The sequence below is a fragment of the Podarcis filfolensis genome (assembly GCF_964270895.1).
Source record: "Podarcis filfolensis genome assembly, chromosome: 2".
In the NCBI taxonomy this organism is placed as follows: Eukaryota; Metazoa; Chordata; class Lepidosauria; order Squamata; family Lacertidae; genus Podarcis; species Podarcis filfolensis.
Genome location: NC_139605.1, coordinates 2,114,079 through 2,134,995, shown reverse-complemented (window position 1 = coordinate 2,134,995; position 20,917 = coordinate 2,114,079). Strand labels below are relative to the sequence as shown.

Here is a 20,917-nt window from a genome sequence, read left to right as displayed (position 1 = left end):
TTGGCTGCAGGAGCTTCCTGCAGCCAATCGGAAGCCATGCCAGCATCACTGCCCACCCAGAGGCATATGCAGCTTTTGATTGGCTGTAGGAACTTCCTGCAGCCAATCAGAAGCTGTGCCGCGTCACGGAAGTCAGTCTCCGCACGGCGAGGCCTCTACGCCACGCCTGTTTAGTGTAGGGGCTGACTGAGCGGGCAGCAGGGTCCACAAGGTTCGTGGGCCGGATTAATGAGCCCGGTGGGCCGTATCCAGCCCGCGGGCTTTAGTTTGACGACCTCTGCTTTAACCAAATGATAAGGTGACACAGTGCTCTTAAGTCCCTTCTGTCACTGATTATAGAATTGGGAGGGACCCTAGTCCAACTCCCTGCAATGCAGGAATCTTAACTAAAGCATCCCTGAGAGATGGCCCTTAACCTCTGCTCAGAAACTTCAAAAGAAAGTGTCCACAACCTCCTGAGGGAGTCTGTTCCACTGTCGAACAGCTCTTACTGCCAGCAAGTTTTTCCTAATGTTTAGTCAGAATCTCCTTTCTTGTAACTTGGAAGTCACAGGTGAAGTGAAGGCATGAGGCAGGAGTTGGTAATGCAGGTGAGCTGTGCACAGGCAAGCTGCCAGCTAGCTCTGCTAAGGCTCTTTTTATTAGCACAATATGCAAAACCAGTCAGATACATTTTGGACTGTGACCTTTACACATCCCGAGATTGAGGGGTTGTACAAAGTTATTTTGGCACCTGTTTCCACCGCGTCATTCTCCCCTTGCACAATGTATAATGAAGGAGACAAAGGTCACAGACAGGGCACGGCAGACCACTGAGAAAGCCAAAGGTTAGATAGAGGGCATGATGTTCAGACAGCTGTGGTTTGTCTGCAGGCGGGTGTGTTCCACACCTGGCGGGTGGATGTGTGCTCCTACCCTCCATCTTCCAAGGGGCAGCCCTTTAGATATCTGAAGATGGGTCTCATATCTCTGCTTTTCTAAGCTAAACACAACCCACTCCCTTAACCGCTCCTCATAAGGCTTGGCTTTAAGATCCTTTAAAGTCTGCACATTTTCCAGCTTGTCAATACCCTCAAATTGTGGCACCAAGAACTAGACACCGTACTCCAGGTGCGATCTGACCCAGGCAGAACGCAGAGGGACTAGGACTTTTCTTGATCAGGACGCTAGACTTCTGTTGATGCATCCGAGAACAGCATTAGCTTTTTTTGCTCCTGCATCACACTGTTGACTCATGTTAAGCTTGTGTACTACGACCACTGGATCCTGTTCACGTGTGAAACTGGCAAGTTAAGATAGCCATGGGCAACTTATACCCTCCAGTAGCGATGCCTCATTGCCCTCCATATGGTTGCATCAGGAAGATTTTGGGCAGCATGTGACAGGACATTCTCAAACAAATATGTGCTCTTTCTTTTTTATTTTATCACGGCCGAGGACCCTCATACCTACGGGACTGCCTCTCCCGGTATGCCCCACGGAGGACCTTAAGGTCCATAAATAGCAACACCCTAGAGGTCCCGGGCCCTAAGGAGGTCAGATTAGCCTCAACCAGAGCCAGGGCCTTTTCAACACTGGCTCCGCCCTGGTGGAACGCTCTGCCTCATGAGACCAGGGCCCTGCGGGATCTGAGTTCTTTCCACAGGGCCTGTAAGACAGAGTTGTTCTGCCTGGCCTTTGGCTTGGAGCCAATTTGATTCCCTTCCCCTCTTTCTTTTTTCCTTTCTCCTCCTATGATGAGGCTGCATTTTAATGTTTTAATGTTGTATTTTAATCTTGTTTTTAAGTTGTATTCATTCAACTTGTTTTTATTATTGGTTGTTAGCCGCCCTGACCCCTGCCTTAGCTGGGGAGGGCAGGGTATAAATAAAATTTATTATTATATTAAATTTATTATTTTCTTTGCCCATAGATCTCAGGGTAGCTCACAACACCATAATACAATAAAGAAACACAAAATGCATCATAAAAACAAGAGAAATAAACACCCCACTAACCAATAACCCTCCCTCCCCCCACCTCACTTGCGGGTTGCAGCATTGACCACACTGGCTTGGTCATGTACACAGAATGGAAGATGTTAGGGCCCCCAAGAGCCGCACACACGCTCCAGGCAGCTCGGAGCGCTGAGCAGAGCCTCCTGCCTGCATTCGCTCAGATGCACACGCATTTCCCCTTACTTTTTAGGAGGGGAAAAGTGTGTCTTATAGAGCGAAAAATATGGTAAGAGAATGAGAGAGGATGTTGCGGGGGTTCCCCCCCCCCAGCATTAAGGAAGAAAGGAGTGGGTGGGAGGGGCAAGACAAGATGGGTGAAAGGGGGGGGGGTGAAGAGAAAAATTAATCTAAAATAAAAAGCAAACTGGGGATGAGGAAGATGAAGGCTGCCTGTTTTGTCTCTTCATGCCACTTACCATATTAAAAGTCCAACGGGGAGAGCTGGGTGAGGGGCTACAAAGGAGAGAAGGGGGGAGATTGGATCAGGCAGGAAGTGCTAGAACCTAAAACTAAAATCATGTCAAAAATGTATAACTTGCTGCTGAAATGGAATACACAGGATGAAACGGTTAAGTCAGCTATGATTAAATGGGCACAAGATCTTGGACATAACATTATGTTTGCTGATTGGGAACAGTTATGGACCACAGGTATGAAATTCACGGCATGTAATGCCTTAAGAGAGAATATTATGAAAATGATATACAGGTGGTACATAACCCCAGTCAAGCTCGCAAAAATATATCACTTGCCCGATAATAAATGCTGGAAATGTAAGGAAGTGGAAGGTACATTTTTTCACCTATGGTGGACGTGCCCAAAGATCAAGGCCTTTTGGGAAATGATTTATAATGAAATGAAAAAGATATTTAAGTATACTTCCCTGAAAAAACCAGAGGCTTTTCTCTTGGGTATAGTCGGCCATTTGGTGCCAAAGAAGGACAGAATCTTATTTATGTATGCTACAACGGCAGCAAGAATACTTATAGCAAAGCACTGGAAGACTCAAGATTTACCCACTCTGGAAGAATGGCAGATGAAGTTGATTGACTGTATGGGACTAGCAGAAATGACCGGCAGAATCCGCGACCAGGGAGAAAAGTCAGCAGAAGAAGATTGGAAGAAATTTAAGGAATATCTACAGAAATATTATAAAATTAATGAACTTTGAAAAGATGTTGGTTTGAACTTTGGTGGTCTTCAGCTGTTATGATAAAGATAATGGGGATTATAATTGCTTTTGTTACTAAATTTAAAAAAGTTGAGTGGAAAATAAGGTGATATTTTAAAAGGAATGTTAAGAGATTAGGATTTGCTGAATTAACAAATTGAACTAGAGAACAAGAAGGGGAGGTATGAGGAAGTCAAAGAAACATGTGACTGAAAACTGTTATTGAAACTGAATTGTTTTTAATTCTTTTCTTTTTCTTTTTCTTTTTGTCTTTATATAAAATTGGAAAATTTAATAAATATTCATTTAAAAAAAAAAGAAATTGGATCAGGCAGGCAGGCTTTCTCTCTCTCTCTATTTTTTATTTGATTTTCCAAATAAAAATTTATAGCAAAACCGAATACATATCCATACAGAGATTTTTTTTTAAATCTCAAGACTTTCCCCCAATGCTATTGTCAACATTTTCAACTGCATATCATTTCATGTTTCATATCCTTACTGTCCATTGTATTTGTTACATTACAAATGAGATTAAAATTCTGCTAATGTTTTCTTCTGGTTAAGGTAGTCTCTTAAGTAAATTATAAATTTTCGCCATTCTTTCTTGATGTTTTTGTCTTTTTGGTCCCTGACCTTTCCGGTGAGTTTTGCTATTTCAGGGTAGTCTAACAACTCGGTTCGCCATTCCTCTCTAGTAGGGACTCTTTTTTCTTTCAATCTCTGGGCTAATAGCATCTGTACTGCTGTTTTCACATACATGAAGAGCCTTTTCTGTTCCTTTGGAATGTCGGAACCTACAATTCCTAATAAGAAGGCTTCTAGGTGTGCTTTTTTATACAAAAGTTGTTTTAAACATATTTTTTCAGTTCGTTATATATCATTTCCCATAAAGACTTTATTACCTTACACAACCACCACGTATGATAAAAGGTACCTTCTTTTTCTTTACACTCCCAGCACATATTTGTACTTGTTCTATACATTTTTGGTAGCTTAAAGGTAAAGGTAAAGGGAACCCTGACCGTTAGGTCCAGTTGCAGATGACTCTGAGGTTGCGGCACTCATCTCGCTTTACTGGCCAAGGGAGCCGGCGTACAACTTCTGGGTCATGTGGCCAGCATGACTAAGCCACTTCTGGCAAACCAGAGCAGCACAGGGAAACGCCGTTTACCTTCCCGCCGGAGCGGTACCTATTTATCTACTTGCACTTTGACGTGCTTTTGAACTGCTAGGTTGGCAGGAGCTGGGACCGAGCAACAGGAGCTCACCCCGTCGCGGGGATTCGAACTGCCAACCTTCTGATCGGCAAGCCTTAGGCTCTGTGGTTTAGACCACAGCGTCACCCGCATCCTTTTTTGGTAGCTTACTAGGAGTCAAATAGCACAGGTACATCATTCTCATATAATTTTCTTTCAGTGTACAACATGCCATGAATTTCAGATCTGTTTTCCATAATCTTTCCCAAAATGCAATATGAATGTTATGCCTTTCTCTCTTCCCGTCTTCCTTCCTTCCTTCCTTCCTTCCTTCCTTCCTTCCTTCCTTCCTTCTTTCCTCTCTCTGTCTCTCTCCTCAGCCCACCATCATTCACATCAGCAGGTTCACACTCCCCCCACTATCTAACAGTACATTACATATTATTAAATTTATTATGAGACATTACTTTCATTATTTTAACACATATATGTATAGCTTTACATGGAAACACCAAATACATCAAATACACACCATGCTTCCACCACCAATTTTCTCCTATAGGAATCTGTGATGTCATGGGAAGAGCAAACTCTGAGGGTAATACTCTCCACACTCCATACAACTAAAAGGTTTCTCCCGCATGAGAGGGCAGGGGGTGTTTCACAAGCATTCAGTTATAACTGAAGTGCTTACAGCACTCCATCCATTTAAACGGTTTCTCCTCTGTGAGTTTGTTGATGGTTTGCAAGGCTTCCACTCTTAGTGAAGCTCTTTCCACACTCCATACATTTAAATGTTTTCTCTTCTGTGTGAGTCTGACAATGTTTTGTAAGATCGCCACTCACTAAAGCACTTCGCGCACTCCAAACATTTTTAAGTTTTCTCCCCTGTGTGAGTTTGTTGGTGTTTTGTAAGACTTCCTTTATCACTGAAGCTCCTTCCACACTCCATACATTTAAATGGTTTCTCCCCTGTGTGGCTTTGTTGATGTATTCTAAAATGTCCACTTTGAGTGAAGCTCTTTCCACATTCCATACATTTAAATGGTTTCTCCCCTGTATGAGTTCGTAGATGTATATCAAGATTTCCACTATAACTGAAGCTCTTTCCACACTCCATACATTTAAATGGTTTCTCTCCTGTGTGGGTTACTTGATGAATTCTAAAATGTGCACTTTGAGTGAAGCTCTTTCCACACTCTGTACATTTAAATGGTTTCTCCCCTGTGTGAGACCGTAGATGTAAATTAAGATTTCCACTATGAATGAAGCCTTTCCCACACTCCATACATGTAAATGGTTTTTCTCCCGTGTGTGTTCGCTGATGTGTTATAAGAGATCCACTATGACAGAAGGCCTTTCCACACTCCATACATACAAATGTCTTTTCTCCTGTGTGAGTTTGGATATGTGAATTAAGACTTCCACTATTAGTGAAGCACTTTTCACACTGTGTGCATTTAAATGGTTTCTCCCCTGTATGAGTTCGTTGATGTAAAGTAAGTTTTCCACTACAACTGAAGCATTTTCCACACTGTGTGCACTTAAATGGTTTCTCCCCTGTGTGAATTCGTTGGTGTTTTTTACACGCTCCATTATTACTGAAGCTCTTTCCACACTCTGAACATTTATATGGTTTCTCACCTGTGTGAATTCGATGATGTACAGTAAGGTGCGAACTATGATTGAAGATCTTTCCACACTCCATACATTGAAATTGTTTCTTCTCAGCTTGAGTTTGACATTTTGCAAGAGTTCCATTACCACTTAAGCTCTTTCCGCACTCCATGCCTTTAAATGGTTTCTCCATTGTATGAGTTCATTGATGGGATAACCATGCAGACTGACTGAAGCGCATTCCACATGTCTAAATATTTTCTTAATCTGAACATTTTATTTGTTTTTCCCAATGAAATTGCAAGTGGCCCCTCAGAATTCTGAATGTCTTCTCTGTTGCCTTTCTGGGAATGGGGTGGAAAGAAAATCTTGTTAGTGTTTCAAGGAAGAGTAAAAGAGATGTTAACACACAGTAAGCCCAATTAGCACCTTTTCTTATTTTAACATCTCCTAGATCCTCTCCTCTCTATGTCTCCCTGAGGAAGACTAGTTAGTTCTGCCTGACCTTCTGCCCATATTGTAATATAGGAATATCTTAGTGGAAATTCCCTGTCCAGGACCCTCTCATTATCCTTCCTCCTTTGGGTTGGGTGGCCAAGGTCTCCCGGACGTACCATCTTTGCTCCAACAGAGAATATGTGTGGCACTGAAAACAGTTAATGTTAAAGATCACTTGTAAGGATGAACTGAATGAATATTATTTTAGAGGAAGGAGGTTCAAACAAGAGATGTTTCCACTAGAAGAGATTAAAAACTTGTGCGTAAAGAGCAATCCCACCCACCAACTGTCTCACACAGCTCAGCTGTGATACTGGCAATCCTTGGCCTGCATATGCACATGCCCACATGCAAACCCTCCAGCAATGGGGATTGTCTATCATGAATTTGGGTCCTTTACCCTTGAAACCCACCAGACTGGGAATGTGAATACATCTATTATCTTTTGATGCTGATGGATTGTATTACAGCTTGTAACTCACTCTACCAAAATAAGAAGTAATATAGAAGCTTTCAATACAGTGGTACCTCAGGTTACATACGCTTCAGGTTACATATGCTTCAGGTTACAGACTCCACTAACCCAGAAATAGTACCTCGGGTTAAGAACTTTGCTTTAGGATGAGAACAGAAATCGTGTGGTGGTGGCGCAGTGGCAGCGGGAGGCCCCATTATCTAAAGTGGTACCTCAGGTTAGGAACAGTTTCAGGTTAAGAAAGACCTCCAGAACGAATTAAGTTCTTAGCCTGAGGCACCACTGCCATGGGAGCATATTCACCCAGTGCTTTAACAGTTGCACTGGCTCCTGGTGGAGTATAGGGTCAGGTTCAAGATGCTGGTCTTGACCTTTAAAGCCCTTTGTGGCTTAGGGCCCTCGTATCTATGGAACTGCCTCTCCTGGTATGCCCAGGAGGACGTTAAGGTCCATGAACAACTATAGTTTAGAGGTCTCGGGCCCTAAGGAAGTCAGACTATCCTCCACCAGCACCAGGGCCTTTTCAACACTGGCTCCGACCTGGTGGAATGCTCTGCCCCATGAGACCAGGGCCCTGCAGCATTTAACTTCCTCCCGCAGGGCCTGTAAAGACAGAGCAATTCCGCCTGGCTTTCAATTTGAACCTGGCCCGATCTTTTGTTCCTCTTCCTTCCCTCCCCTTTTTATGAAGATTACCCGCTCTGGGATCCCACAGCTAATTCTCCCCTGGTCTCCTCACTGGCCCAAATAGGACTAATTAAGCCAGCTAGCCCTGGTGATCATCTAATGTTTATTTCCCCTAAATTGATTTTTGAATTATATTGTTATTCATGTTTTTATACTGTATTTTATGCTGCTTTTATAATTAAGTGTTTTAAATATGTTGTTAGCCGCCCTGAGCCTGGTTTTTGAACTGGGAAGGGCAGGGTATAAATAGAAATAATAATAATAATAATAATAAAAATCCAAAAGCATTTCAATAGCACCCTCCACCCATATTTTTGGACTGCTGTCCAACAGTATAAATAATCAGCCATGCAGTGGAAAGTGAACATTGCTACTGATCATGATAGGATCCTTCTCTGCGGGGAGAAAGGGGGTCCCGTGTGGGTTTTCAACATTCCCCTCCCCACAGCAGTTAGTCAAACTTTCGAGATGGGCAAGCCAACCCTCTCGCCAGCTCAATTTGTGCTTAAGCAGGTAACTGTATAGCAAGAACAACAGAACAGGAAGAAAAAGGAAGACAACTTCTTAGGATAAAGGAACTCAGTGGTCCCACAGTGGGGCATATTTCTCTGGAGAACTTCCTAAAGGTCCCTGTAGGGTAGTCCAGGTAAGGAAGAGAAGAAAACCCAGGTAAGGGAGGAAGAGTAAGAGAAAGCGGGTGGGACAGGAGACCCCTGAGCATTAATGTGTGTGTAACCCTCAGCTCTTGGTTCAATGGTCTCCCCATCACAGATAGGAAAAATTGTTGGAGGAGTGGAATGGGGAAGCAAATGCAAGAACAAAGGAAATTCTGTTTACAAAAATGCAGTTCCACCTACTGGCAATGCTGGGCTTGGCTCCCCCCCCCCCCAATGGCTCCCTCAACCCCCAGCTTCCTCTGCCCTCCTCTCTCCGTCCCCTTGGCGCAGCTCACCCCTCGCCCTGCGCCCCGAGCAGCACGTAAAACTCTCCATCCGGAGGGGCTTCGCAAGAGGGGGGGGGGAGAGCGAAGAGAAAGGAGGGGGGATCTCTCTCCTGGTCTCCCTCGCTTCCTTTAAGCCTTGCATGGACTCCCTTCTCTCCATCTCTCCTGCCAAAAGGACCCGACAAGGCGCAACACGCGCGGAGACCCCTGGGGATCTCCTGCCAGGTTTGGGACCTCGGCTCGGACCCCAGCAGGGCAGGTGAGCATCCCTTGGCCCTCAAAAGAGATGGTGCAATGGAATCCCTGCGGGCGTTTCCTCTGGAGTAAGACGCCGTGCACCCCACACCGCGCTGCACAGAGTGGATTTGAAAGTGGGGGTGATCTCAAATGCAATGCAAACCTTGCAGGTGTTGAGTCCCCACTTTGCAGCTGGGATGCATAGATCTGGGCCCCTGCCGATGGGTCCCAGGAACGGCTCTTGTGGGGGGGGTGTTGGGGGGGGGCTTCTTTCCCTGTCCCCCTCTCATCACCCCTCCCCCCCCAGGCTGCGTCTTTACCTCTTTGTCATCTCCGGCCGCTTGCCTCCCTAAATCGTTAATCCAGCTTCCATTCCTGCAATAAAGGGGGGGGGGCGTTTTCCTCCACCGACACACCCCTCCTCCCTTTTCTAAAACCTCCCGCCTCTCGAGGGACTCCTATTGCCTTTGTCTTGAAACTTCCGACACATTGAGTAGCGACACTTCGGGTTCCCCTTTGAACGCGCGGGCCCATAGAACTATAGTGGCAGAGCAGCCCCCGCCTGCATTTCAGGATCCCAGTGCGAGTCAGGCTGGTGCAAAATATGCATAGGGGAGGGGAGTAAAGCTGTCCAACCTTCATCCACCAGAGGTTTTTTTTAAAAGGGGCGGGGGGTGTCTTTCCCTGTCGAGGACTGAACCTGGTGTCTCCTTTTGCATGCAACGCATTGAATCTGAGACCTTCTGCATGCAAAGCAGCTGTTCTGCGCCTCTCCATACAACTTCATACACTCCCCCCCCTTTTTTAAAAAAGTGTGCATTATAACAACACTGGACTGCCCTTTCGGGTTGTCGTAAATTTCCTGCCGCTGCCAGAGACTGAACCTTGCACCTTCTTGCAAAATAAATGGGATTACAGAGCTTGTTTGCAGCGGGGAAGGGAATTTCTGCTTACAGGGAGGGGAACCTTCTGCCACCCAGTCCCTCCACCTGGGTCAACGAGCTCCGCTTCCTAGAGAGGCAGGATGTTTTGGAGTGGGGGGGGGTGAGGCAGTCTGGGAGGGGTCTCCGACCATATTCCCGGAAGAGAAGCAGCCGTGGAGAGGAGGAGGAGGAGGAGGAGGAGTAGAAGGTGCGGGTAGGATTTGCATCTGCAAACAGCGCAGCTGGGGGTGGGGGGAGGAGGAGGGAAAGGGTTTTATTGGGGGGGGCGCGTGGGGAATGAGAGGAAAGCAGGGAATTGGCTCTCCCACCCTTTCCCTCCGGGCTTGTCTTTTGCAAGATCTGCGTCCTTGGAAGCAGGCGAAGACATTTTGGTGCCAGGTGACAGCTGCTCCCCCTCCCACAATGACCAACTTGCATTAAATATTATTATGATATATAACATAATCGATTACAAATATTTCATTCGGGGTTTGCTACAGCGATGTTTTGTGCATCTTTGCACACTGAGCAGCGGGTTTGGACTTCCGCGCATGCTTGCTCAGAATTGCGCAAATCCTGCTGAGCTCGGAGGGATTGCAGCCCCCCAGCCTGGCTAGGGATGCTCCGGCTTTGTCTTACAACCCCCCTACCTCCTGCCACCCCCTCATCGCCCTATGACCCGTTCCTTCTTTCAGCCACTGCTCCTTCCAGGCTGCGGGGGGGGGGGGGAGGAGATAGGGAGGGGGGGCAGGGAGGCTGCTGTTGTACAGTGGAAACAGCTTGACAGGAAAGGAGGGGGGGCATAGTTGTCAACTTTTCCCTTTTCTTGCGAGGAATCCTATTCGAAATAAGGGAATTTCCCTTTAAAAAAGGGAAATGTTGACAGCTATGCAGGGCGGTGTGGGGATCGGTGTGTGGCGTTTGCTGTGCTGCTTTTGTAGCCCCAGAGCAGGAGAATACAGACACCTTTGTGTTCCCAGAGAGGGAGGGGATTTTGAATGGGGAGGTGTGGGTTTTGTTGAATGCACAATGCCAGGGAAGTTTTTTCATGTGTTTTGATTTGTTGGAAGCCACCCAGAGTGGCTGGGGGAACCCGGTCAGATGGGTGGCATATAAATATATTATTTATTTATTTATTTATTTATACATACCCCGCCCATCTGGCTGGGTTTCCTGAGCCACTCTGGGCGGCTTCCAACCGAATATTAAAAAAACCACAGTGTCAGACATTAAAAACTTCCCTAAACAGGGCCACCTTCAGTTGTCTTTTAAAAGTAAAATACAGTGGTAGCTTGGGTTAAGAACTTAATTCATTTTGGAGGTCCGTTCTTAAGCTGAAACTATCCTTAACCTGAAGCACAACTTTAGCTAATGGGGCCTCCTGCTGCTGCCGCGTGATTTCTGTTCTCATCCTGAAGCAAAGTTCTTAACCTGAGGTACTATTTCTGGGTTAGCGGATTCTGTAACCTGAAGCATCTGTAACCTGAAGCGTCTGTAACCTTAGATACCACTGTAGTTGTTTATTGCCTTGACATCTGCTGGGAGGACGTTCCACAGGGCAGGCGCCACTACCGAGAAGGCCCTCTGCCTGGTTGCCCTCTCAGCAAGGGAACTGCCAGAAAGCCCTCAGAGCTGGACCTCAGTGTCCGGGCTGAACGATGGGGGTGGAAACGCTCCTTCAGGTATACAGGGCCGAGGTCGTTTAGGGCTTTAAAGGTCAGCACCAACACTTTGAATTGTGCTTGGAAACGTACTGGGAGCCAATGAAGATCTTTCAGGACTGGTGTTACGTGGTCTTGGCGACCACTTCCAGTCACCAGTCTGTCTGCTGTATTCTGCATTAATTGCAGTTTCCAAGTCACCTTCAAAGGTAGTCTCATGTATAGTGCATTTAATATTATTATTATTATTATTATTATTATTATTGTTGTTGTTATTATTATTATTGGCTTTGGGAGCTTCCTTAGCAAGAAAGAGGCTGATGTGAGAAGGAGCCAAAAGGAATCAATGATACTTTGGGAGGGGGAGTTGAGGGGGGAGGCAAATGGGGAGGGGGTGCTGCACTGCTCTTGTTGTAAGGATAAAGGTTGGAGGACTTGGTGTGCCACTCTTGAAACCTTTGCGGAACTTCCTCTCCATGAACGGTGAGGTTTTCTGTTGTTATTACTGCAAATTGCCTGCTTCCAAGGGTCCCCTCTTGGACTCCTTTGGTCACTAGAAGAAAGGGCACTTTTCACTTGCTTGCACCCTCAATTCCCTCTTTTCTCTTCTGTCTCTTCTCTCTGTATATCATTCCTGAATTTTGGACATCTCTGGGTGTGTGTGTGAGAAGAGAGCTTAGAAATGTTTGCATTTTTGCCTCGTGTGTATAATGTCAATCTTGCTATTATTTTCTATGTACCACATCAAGACAGAGGCGGGTTCGAAACTCATGTCCTGGAGCCAATAATAATAATAATAATAATAATAATAATAATAATAATAATAATTTATTTATATCCTGCCCTCCCCAGCCGAAGCCAGGCTCAAAGTGGCTAACAACAATAAAAGTAACACATCATTCTAAAATCAATTATTTTTAAATTCAGTTCAAAATCAAATTAATGGCAACCATTGGGCTAGAGTTCTGTGAGGATTACCGAAGGAGGGGGTCAGACTGTGCCTTGGCCAAAGGCCAGGCAGAACAGCCCTGTCTTGCAGGCCCTGCGGAAAGATGTCAAGTCCTGCAGGGCCCTAGTCTCTTGTGACAGAGCGTTCCACCAGATCGGGGCCACGGCTGAAAAAGCCCTGACTCTGGTTGAGGCCAGCCTAACCTCCCTGTGGCCCGGGACCTCCAAGATGTTTATGTTTGAAGACCGTAAGGTCCTCCATGGGACAGACCAGGAGAGGCGGTCCTGTAGGTACGAGGGTCCTAGGCCATATAGGGCTTTAAAGGTTAAAACCAGCACCTTACACCTGATCCTGTACTCCACCGGGAGCCAGTGCAGCTGGTAGAGCACTGGGTGAATGTGATCCCGCGGCGATGACCCCGTAAGGAGTCTCACCACGGCATTCTGCACCCGCTGGAGTTTCTGGGTCGGTCTCAAGGGCAGCCCCACATAGAGTGAGTTACAATAATCAAGTCTGGAGGTAACTGTCGTGTGGATCACAGTGGCGAGGTCAGTGGCTAGGTCAGGGCAAGAGACCCTCTGGTTATTTCTCACCCTGTTTCACCTCGCTGTGCTGGAATATTAAACAGTTCACACACACCGACGCTCTTAGAGGAAGCCCTGGAGGGCCAAAAGTCACTAATCTTCCTATCTCTGCCCCCCCAAATCCATGTTTGAGCTGAGATGGAGTCTCTGCACCCCAGTGCCCTCCAGATGTCAGCTTTCTTCCAACCAGAGAGTCTTGTCAATATCTTAGGGCTTTTCTTTATTTATAAATGTGTCAAAATGTCAGAAAGGGGATTTCCTGGATGGCTGTTTTGGAGCAAGCAATAAGTGAGTTCTGCAGTGACCATAATGCTTTCTGTGAAGTCCGATTAAGTAGCTTATAGTATTAGAAAGTTCCTGTATAAAGGATGGCATTGTTCCCGTTCCCTGTCTCTTCCCTGCAGGCCCAGGGAGGGCTTCTCTAGAGAGCTGCTTCCTGTTTTGAAGTGTTCCCTTCAGGCCTCCTCATTCACCTTCTCTCCGACAGGCAGCCTGATGGCCACAGAGACACCATCTGGACCATCTCTTCTTACAGGTGTGGTGGGAAAAGGTGCCAGGCAGCTCCCTCAGGTAAGGAAACAGCATCAGGGAGGGAGGGCAGGTAGGAGTTGGTTGGGTATTATTTATGATTAACGATTGAATTTGCTAGTTACTTTATCCTGCCCAGGGCCACCAAAAGCAACCGAGAACCAAGAAACCAAACAGACAGAGATGAGGGGGATCTAAGAGAAGTTGTCTTGGCTTCTTCTTCCAGGATCTGGTGACCTTCCAGGCCCTCTTGACCTTTGAGGAGGTGGCTGTGCATTTCACGGAGGAGGAGTGGGCTTTGCTGGATCCTGGCCAAAGAGCTCTGCACAAGGAAGTCATGGAGGAGAATTATGAGATGCTGGCCTCTCTAGGTAAGGGCACATTTTTATGCCTCTGGACTGCTAGACGTTGAAGGCGTCAAGCAGCTTATGTGCATTTATTCATGCAGAGTAGGAATAATTTAAGAAGAATAGCCCGCTTGGATCCCCATTTTTGCAGATGTACTCTACAATATTTGCAGCTTTGTTCTCTGAAGAAGCATCCATATATTCACACAAACGCCCCTTGTGACAGTGGGGACCACAAGGCCCTCTCCTGCTCATGTTGCATGTCTTTATAGGATCTGGATATGGCAATCCCTCCTCTTTGCCTTTGTTGACGTAGATACAGATTGATTTGAAATGACTGAGAGTTTTGTGGCCCAAAGTAGCTAATAATATCTCTTTCCTTGGCAGAATCAGACCTCAGTTCCTGTTGGGAAGAAGGACAAGAGCCATTCCTCCAGGACCCCAAAGAAGGGGAGACCTCAGCAGGTACCAGTGTTGGGAGGGGGCCCTTTTACTCCAGGAAGAGAGGGAGGAGAAGCCTGATGCCTTTATGTCCTGCTTCACATTCTCCTTGAGTGCTTTTTCCTGGCTGCTTTGCTTCCTTGAAATCTGATGGGGCTTCTTGCTTAGCTGGATAGACGACAGAGAGGAGGATGCAGCAACTCTGCTCCTGTCCGAAGATGACATTTGCATTTGTTGTTACACCCCCTTCTGCCCCACAGAGCATGAACATGTATGTATACCTGAAGCTGTCTGGAAGACTTTTGGTCTACTCCAGCAAGACTATGTTCCTCCTTTATTGACCTCCCAACTCCATCAAACATCTCTGCTTGATGAAACTTTGGGTCGCTACTAGGCCTCTAGAGAGCAGAGATGTCCTCCAGGCTGAGTTTCCCCTTCCAATGTGCTGAGATATTCCCTCAAGTTCCAAATATCCTCTGTGGTTCCCTTGAATTGAAGTCAGTGTACAGTGAGATCCTCTTCACGGGTGCCAGGTGGATTCTGCTGGGTCCACGTGTCCCCTCTGCTATCACCTCAGCAGGGGATTTAAGATCTTGCCTTTCCCTGCTTTTGGGAAGGGAGCCATGGCAGTAGTAGCAGTAGGAGTGTCTGGGCATATTGTACAGTCATACCTCGGCTTAAAGACACTTCGGGTTAAATCTTTTCAGGTTGCGTCTCGCGGGGACCCAGAAGTACCGGAAAGGGTTACTTCTGGGTTTCGCCGCTTGTGCATGTGCAGACACTCAAAATGACGTTACACGCATGTGCAGAAGCGGCGAATCGCGACCCTTGCACGCGCAGACGTGGGTTGCGTTCTGCTCAGGTTGCGAATGGGTCTCCGGAATGGATCCCGTTCACAACCAGAGGTACCACTGTACTGAGATTTAACTGGCCTTTTGGAAAGTATTTCCCAAACCAGACTTCATCACTTGGGTGGAAGGAGAAGATGTTAGGAAAACATTCAAGAAACAGATAAAAGTTCCTTTAAGCTTTAAAGAGGATTCCAGAATTTTCTTTAGTGTGTGGGAGTGCCAGTCTTAGCTTGATTGGTGCAAATAAAGGAAGGAAATTGCAGGCTGCAATTCTGCACAAGGAAAGCACACACACAAAAAATGGATTTGTTTTTAACCTTTTTTACTTACTTCTTTTTTGTACTTTGTATTTTTCTTTTTTATGTATTTTTGTATTTTTTGTTCTTTTTGTGTTTTTTTCTATTCTGTAATTTTCTGCTTTTTGCAAAATCTAATAAATATTTTATAAAAAAACAAAAAACAAAGTGCAAGTAGATAAATAGGTACTGTTCTGGTGGGAAGGTAAACAGCATTTCCGTGCGCTGCTCTGGTTCGCCGGAAGCGGCTTAGTCATGCTGGCCACATGACCCAGAAGCTGTACGCTGGCTCCCTCGGCCAGTAAAGCGAGATGAACGCCGCAACCCCAGAGTCGCGACTGGACCTAACGGTCAGGGGTACCTTTACCTTACTGCTCTTGTCATCTGCCTCCTGGGAAATATTCTGCTACAACGAGGTGCCATCACACAAGCAGAAAGGGCAGCCGAAGTGTGTGGGTGGTGACCTCCAATAGAAGATCCATTTGGATGGGGTTCTAAGGAAAGGTAAAGATCAGCAGGTGGGAGTCACAGCAGGTGGGAGGTGGAGCGGAAAGGGACCTTGAGATTGTAGCACATTCAGAAATTAACTTCAGATTCAGCTGGAGAGGGAGGGGGACAAGCTTGAAAAAAGGTATAAGCAAAGAACTGAGTTCAATGTGTATTGAGAGTCTCTACTTCTGCCTTGTGATTTGAATGGCATTTTCTTTTTCTCGCTCAAAACAGGTAATGGGCAGAAGAGCGAGAATCATGGAGAGCCATCTGTGGGGTCATCAGGAAATGTGGAGTGTGAAACAGCGAAAGAGAAATTTGTAAATCAACGATCACCCCAAAAGCATGTAGGAACCATGTTGGAAAATGGAGAAAGGAAATCCTCCACTCCTCAGAACACTGATGTCAATGTCGAGCTGAATTCACATGAAGAATTCACAGGAAGCAGCAGTGTGGAGTGTGGAAAGAGCTCCAGTCAGAGTGGAAGCTTCAGTTTACATCAGAGAACCCAAACAGGGGAGAAAGCGTTTCAGTGCGTTGAGTGTGGAAAGAGGTTAAGTAGTGCTGGTAACCTTATTAAGCACAGAAAAACCCACACAGGGGAGAAGCCATTTAAATGCATGCAGTGTGGAAAGAGCTTCAGACAGAGTGGGAACCTGACTGCACATCAAAGAACCCACACAGGGGAGAAACCGTTTACATGTATGGTGTGTGGGAAGAGTTTCAGTCTCAATCACCATCTTACTTTACACCAAAGAACCCACACAGGGGAGAAACCACATACATGCATGGAGTGTGGAAAAAGCTTCTGTACCAGTAGTTTCCTTATTGTACATCAAAGAAAGCACACTGGGGAGAAACCATTTAAATGTACGGAGTGTGGAAAGAGCTTCAGCCAGAGTGGAAACCTTACTAAACATCAAAGAACCCACACTCAAGAGAAACCGTTTAAATCCATGGTGTTTGGAAATAGTTTAAGCCCCAATTGCCAGCTTACTTTGCATCAAGAAAAGCACGCAGAGGAGAAACCATTTAAATGCATGGAGTGTGGAAAGAGCTTCAGTCGTAGGAGTAAGCTTACTTTACATCTAAGAACCCACACGGGGGAGAAACCATTTAAATGTATGGAGTGTGGAAAGAGCTTCAGCCAGAGCGGAAACCTAACTGCACATGAAAGAACACACACAGGGGTGAAACCATGTAAATCTGTGGTGTTTGGAAAGAGTTTGGGACTCAATCATCTCACTTTACATCAGGGAGCCCACACTAGGGAAAAACTGCATAAGTGCATGGAGTGTGGAAAGAGCTTTCGTGCGAGTAGCATCCTTATTGTGCATCAAAGAACCCACACTGGGGAGAAGCCATTTAAATGTACAGAGTGCGGAAAGAGCTTCAGCCAAAGTGGAAGCCTTACTGCACATCAAAGAACCCACACAGCAGAGAAACCATTTAAATGTATGGTGTGTGGAAAGAGTTTCAGTTTCAATTACTACCTTACTTTACATCAAAGAACGCACAGTGGAGAGAAACCATTTAAATGTATGGAATGTGGAAAGAGCTTTCGTTGGAGAACTACACTTATTTTACATCAAAGAGCCCACAGTGGAGAGAAACCATTTAAATGTATGGAGTGTGGAAAGAGCTTCAAACAGAGTGGAAGGCTTACTGCACATCAAATAACCCACACAACAGATAAACCATTTAAATGTATGGTTTGTGGAAAAGGTTTCAGTGTCAATTACTACCTTACTTTGCATCAAAAAGCCCACATTGGGGATAAACCGTATAAGTGTATGGAGTGTGGAAAGAGCTTCAGCCGGAGTACTACACTTATTGTACATCAAAGAATGCACACTGGGGAGAAACCATTTAAATGTTTGCAGTGTGGAAAGAGTTTCAGTCGACGGAGTACACTTACTGTACATCAAAGAAGACACACCAGGGAGAAGCCCTTTAAATGTGTGGAGTTTGAAAACAGAAGCTTTATAGAACATCATAAAACAGACACTGGGCAGAAACCATTAGAATGTATGGAGTGTGGAAAGAACTTCCGTTGTCGAAGTGCCCTTACTTTACATCAAAGAACCCACACAGGGGAGAAACCATATGATTGCATGGAGTGTGGAAAGAGCTTCAGTCGTAGGAGTACACTTATTGTACATCAAAGAGGCCACACTGGTGAGAAACCATTTAAATGCATGGAGTGTGGAAAGGCCTTCAGGCATAGCGGAAGCCTTACTGCACATCAAAGAATACACACCGGGGAGAAACCTTTTAAGTGTATGGAGTGTGGAAAGAGTTTCAGTCGAAGGACTACACTTAATATACATCAGAGAGCCCACACTGGGGAGAAACCATTTAAATGCGAAGATTGCGGGAAAAGCTTCAGTTGTAGGAGCGCACTTACTTTTCATCAGAGAACCCACTCTGGAGAGAAACCATTAAAATGTATGGAGTGTGGAAAGAACATTCAGCGGACTACAGTTACCTTACATCAAAGAATCAACATTGGGGAGAAACCATTAAGATGCATGGAGTGTGTAAAGAGCTTCAGTGAGGGTGATGACTTGACTGCATCCGAGAACCCACACACGGGAGAAACCTTCCAAGTAAATGGAATATGAAAAGAGCTCCAGTGGGAGCAGCAAACTTAACTTCACACAAGATAATTCACACAGAGAGAAAAACTAACAAAATTCATGGAATGTGAACAGCACTTCGTTAGCGACTGAAGCCATCATTGCACAGGGGGGAACCAAAACAGGAAAAAAGTTAGAGTGTAGAAACAACAATCTTGTGGCACCTGAAAATGCATTACAATGTAAGGTTTCATCTTCCCTAAGAAAAAAAAGAAATTGCTAGCACTGAAACTTTCAATTGCCCAAGGCAGTCTCCCCTTTCTGCCTAATGTTCGGCCAGCACCTACTTTACACCTAAGAACCCATACTGGGCAGAAACCATTTAAACGTATGGAATGTGTAATGATCTTCAGCCAGAGTAGAAACTTTATTGCACATCAAAGAATGCACAGGCGTAGAAACCGGTGAGAATCCCAGAGGTGGAGAAGCAGTGAAGACAAAGCTTAGCCACTAAGTAGAATATTAAATGGTCTCCCCATTTTTGGAAATGTGATATAACTGATTGGATCTCCATGTACAGAAAGAGCCACAGGCCAGTCCTCCCAAAGGGAGGTGGTGCCAGACCTTAAAATCTGAGCTGCCCAATCAGTTTCCCCCTCAGCCCCCTCCATCACTGGGTCCACACTGCATCTTCCATACCAGCCAGAAACTACACATTGGGCTACACTTTAGTACACTAGCCTGCGAGCGCTCCAGTTGGAGAACAGCCTTTACCAAAGGTGTCCTGGACTTTGAAGACATTTGAACTCAGGACGCAAGGGAGAAACGTGCTAAGAGGAAGGCACGCTTGGCAAATCCACACTGTGATCAACTACCACCCGGAAACCAATGTCCCCACTGTGGAAGGACGTGTGGATCCAGAATTGGCCTCAGCAGTCACTGACAGATTCATTGTTAAAACCGTGTTATGGAAGACAATCTTGTTCGGCTACGAGTGATGGCCAAAGAAAGAAAGCGAAAGAAAATAGTACACTAGGAATACTATATTGTTCGTGGGTAGGCTGTGATTAGTCCAGGTGCAGAGCTACAGTGCTCTGCTTTATTTTGTAATCAATGCAACCTGTTTCCTTGCTGGCACCCGATCTTTTATTATAAATAAAGTTCACAGTCCGACCACCTCTTCAGTTTGTCCTATCACTGAACCATTTTTGAATGCAACTTTTACTTTATTCAGAAGCACATAAAATATCAGCATAAAGGATGTTTAGATTAAAACAGCTGCAGGTGAGGCATTCATGTTAGAACTATTGCTTTCTTTTCCCATATGCAGGTGTCCTACGAATCAGATTTCCTTTGATCCGAAAGAGAAATGTTGTCTCTGACAAATGTGGAGATAACCAAACATTTTGGATTCATATTACCAAATTATCCTCTTAAAAGGGGAGATGGGCTACACAGTTTGACATTTTGGTTGCACCAACTCAGTCTTGTAAAGGATGCTTAGTTTAAAGCTGCTGAATGTGTTGCATTGAGTGATTTATGGGGTGTCACATCACCCATAAAGCAGCTCTGAGACCGAGGAAGGCATGCAGGACGTAATGGAGGAAGAAGGGACAGTCCAGGTGAAAAACAGGTCAGTAGATTCTCCACCTTCCTCTGCCCCATTCTCTCATAGAACCAGGAGGAGCTTGAAAAGTGAAGAGCAGCTACGACTTCCGTAGTTTCAGGCAGCAACCCATCAGGGGAGGAGGGGAGGGTCCCCATTGTTGCTGCATGGTGAGCTCCCGTTCCTCTGTCCCAGCTACTGCCAACCTGGCAGTTCGAAAGCATACCAGTGCAAGTAAATAAATAGGTACCACTGTGGCGGGAAGGCAAATGGTGTTTCCGTGTGCTCTGGCTTCCATCATGGAGTCCCGTTGCACCAGAAGCGGTTTAGTCATGCTGGCCACATGACTCGGAAAAGCTGTCTGTGGGCAAACACTGGCTCCCTCGGCCTGAGAGTTGAGATGAGCACTGCACCCCATAGTTGATTTTGACTGGACTTAACCCTCCAGGGGACCTTTACCTTTTACCACGCCACGAACAGTGTTCAGAACGCCAGGAGAGAGATCCTGAGGGACATTCTTTACTCTTACTATTGTTTCTGTCTGTGTCCAAATTCCCATCAGTGGAGTCCCCTTATCCAGACAGATTTAAGGAGATCCTAGTCCCACCCTTTTTAATGGGATCCTAGATGGTGATATTGTCCCTGAATCCTGGACCAGAATGGTGATAATCCCCAAAAGCAGGCAAAGACCCAGAAAAAATTGAGTCACTCCTAAGCCAGGACCAGAAGAATGTTTACAGTGCTTATTATGGTGCGATTTAATAGGGGAATCACTTCATATGTTCATCCAGACCAGGCAGGTTGCGTAGATCTCATATTCCACTAGATGGCTGCTCAAT

General features: G+C 45.7%; 3 protein-coding genes across 5 annotated transcripts in view; 2 read left to right on the top strand and 1 right to left on the bottom strand.

Annotated features, from left to right (window-relative positions):
- LOC310756738 (uncharacterized protein) overlaps positions 1 to 19,637 on the top strand; it is a 28,234-nt gene extending 8,597 nt beyond the window's left edge. Inside the window, exon 6 of the mRNA XM_083601380.1 lies at positions 18,952 to 19,637. The gene's annotated coding sequence lies outside the window, so the exon portion shown is untranslated. The remainder of the gene's footprint in view (positions 1 to 18,951) is intronic.
- The window catches only part of LOC310757135 (uncharacterized protein), a 32,693-nt gene continuing 15,557 nt past the window's right edge, over positions 3,782 to 20,917 (bottom strand). Inside the window, exons 1-2 of one of the 3 annotated variants that reach the window (XM_083602332.1) lie at positions 9,145 to 9,440; positions 3,782 to 6,328 (exon numbers count right to left, since the gene is read on the bottom strand). In XM_083602332.1, the coding sequence (XP_083458458.1) occupies positions 5,242 to 6,177 (936 nt within the window). In that variant the 5' untranslated portion in view covers positions 6,178 to 6,328; positions 9,145 to 9,440 and the 3' untranslated portion in view covers positions 3,782 to 5,241. Of the gene's footprint in view, positions 6,329 to 8,987; positions 9,104 to 9,144; positions 9,441 to 20,917 lie in introns of those variants that run through there. The other 2 variants (XM_083602333.1, XM_083602334.1) reach the window with 2 other exon arrangements.
- On the top strand, positions 9,899 to 19,637 carry LOC310756491 (uncharacterized protein). The gene is made up of 5 exons (XM_083600663.1): positions 9,899 to 9,955; positions 13,429 to 13,511; positions 13,696 to 13,840; positions 14,204 to 14,281; positions 16,128 to 19,637. Exons 2-5 carry the CDS (start codon positions 13,437 to 13,439, stop codon positions 18,515 to 18,517), a joined length of 2,688 nt encoding a protein of 895 aa, XP_083456789.1. The 5' UTR covers positions 9,899 to 9,955; positions 13,429 to 13,436; the 3' UTR covers positions 18,518 to 19,637.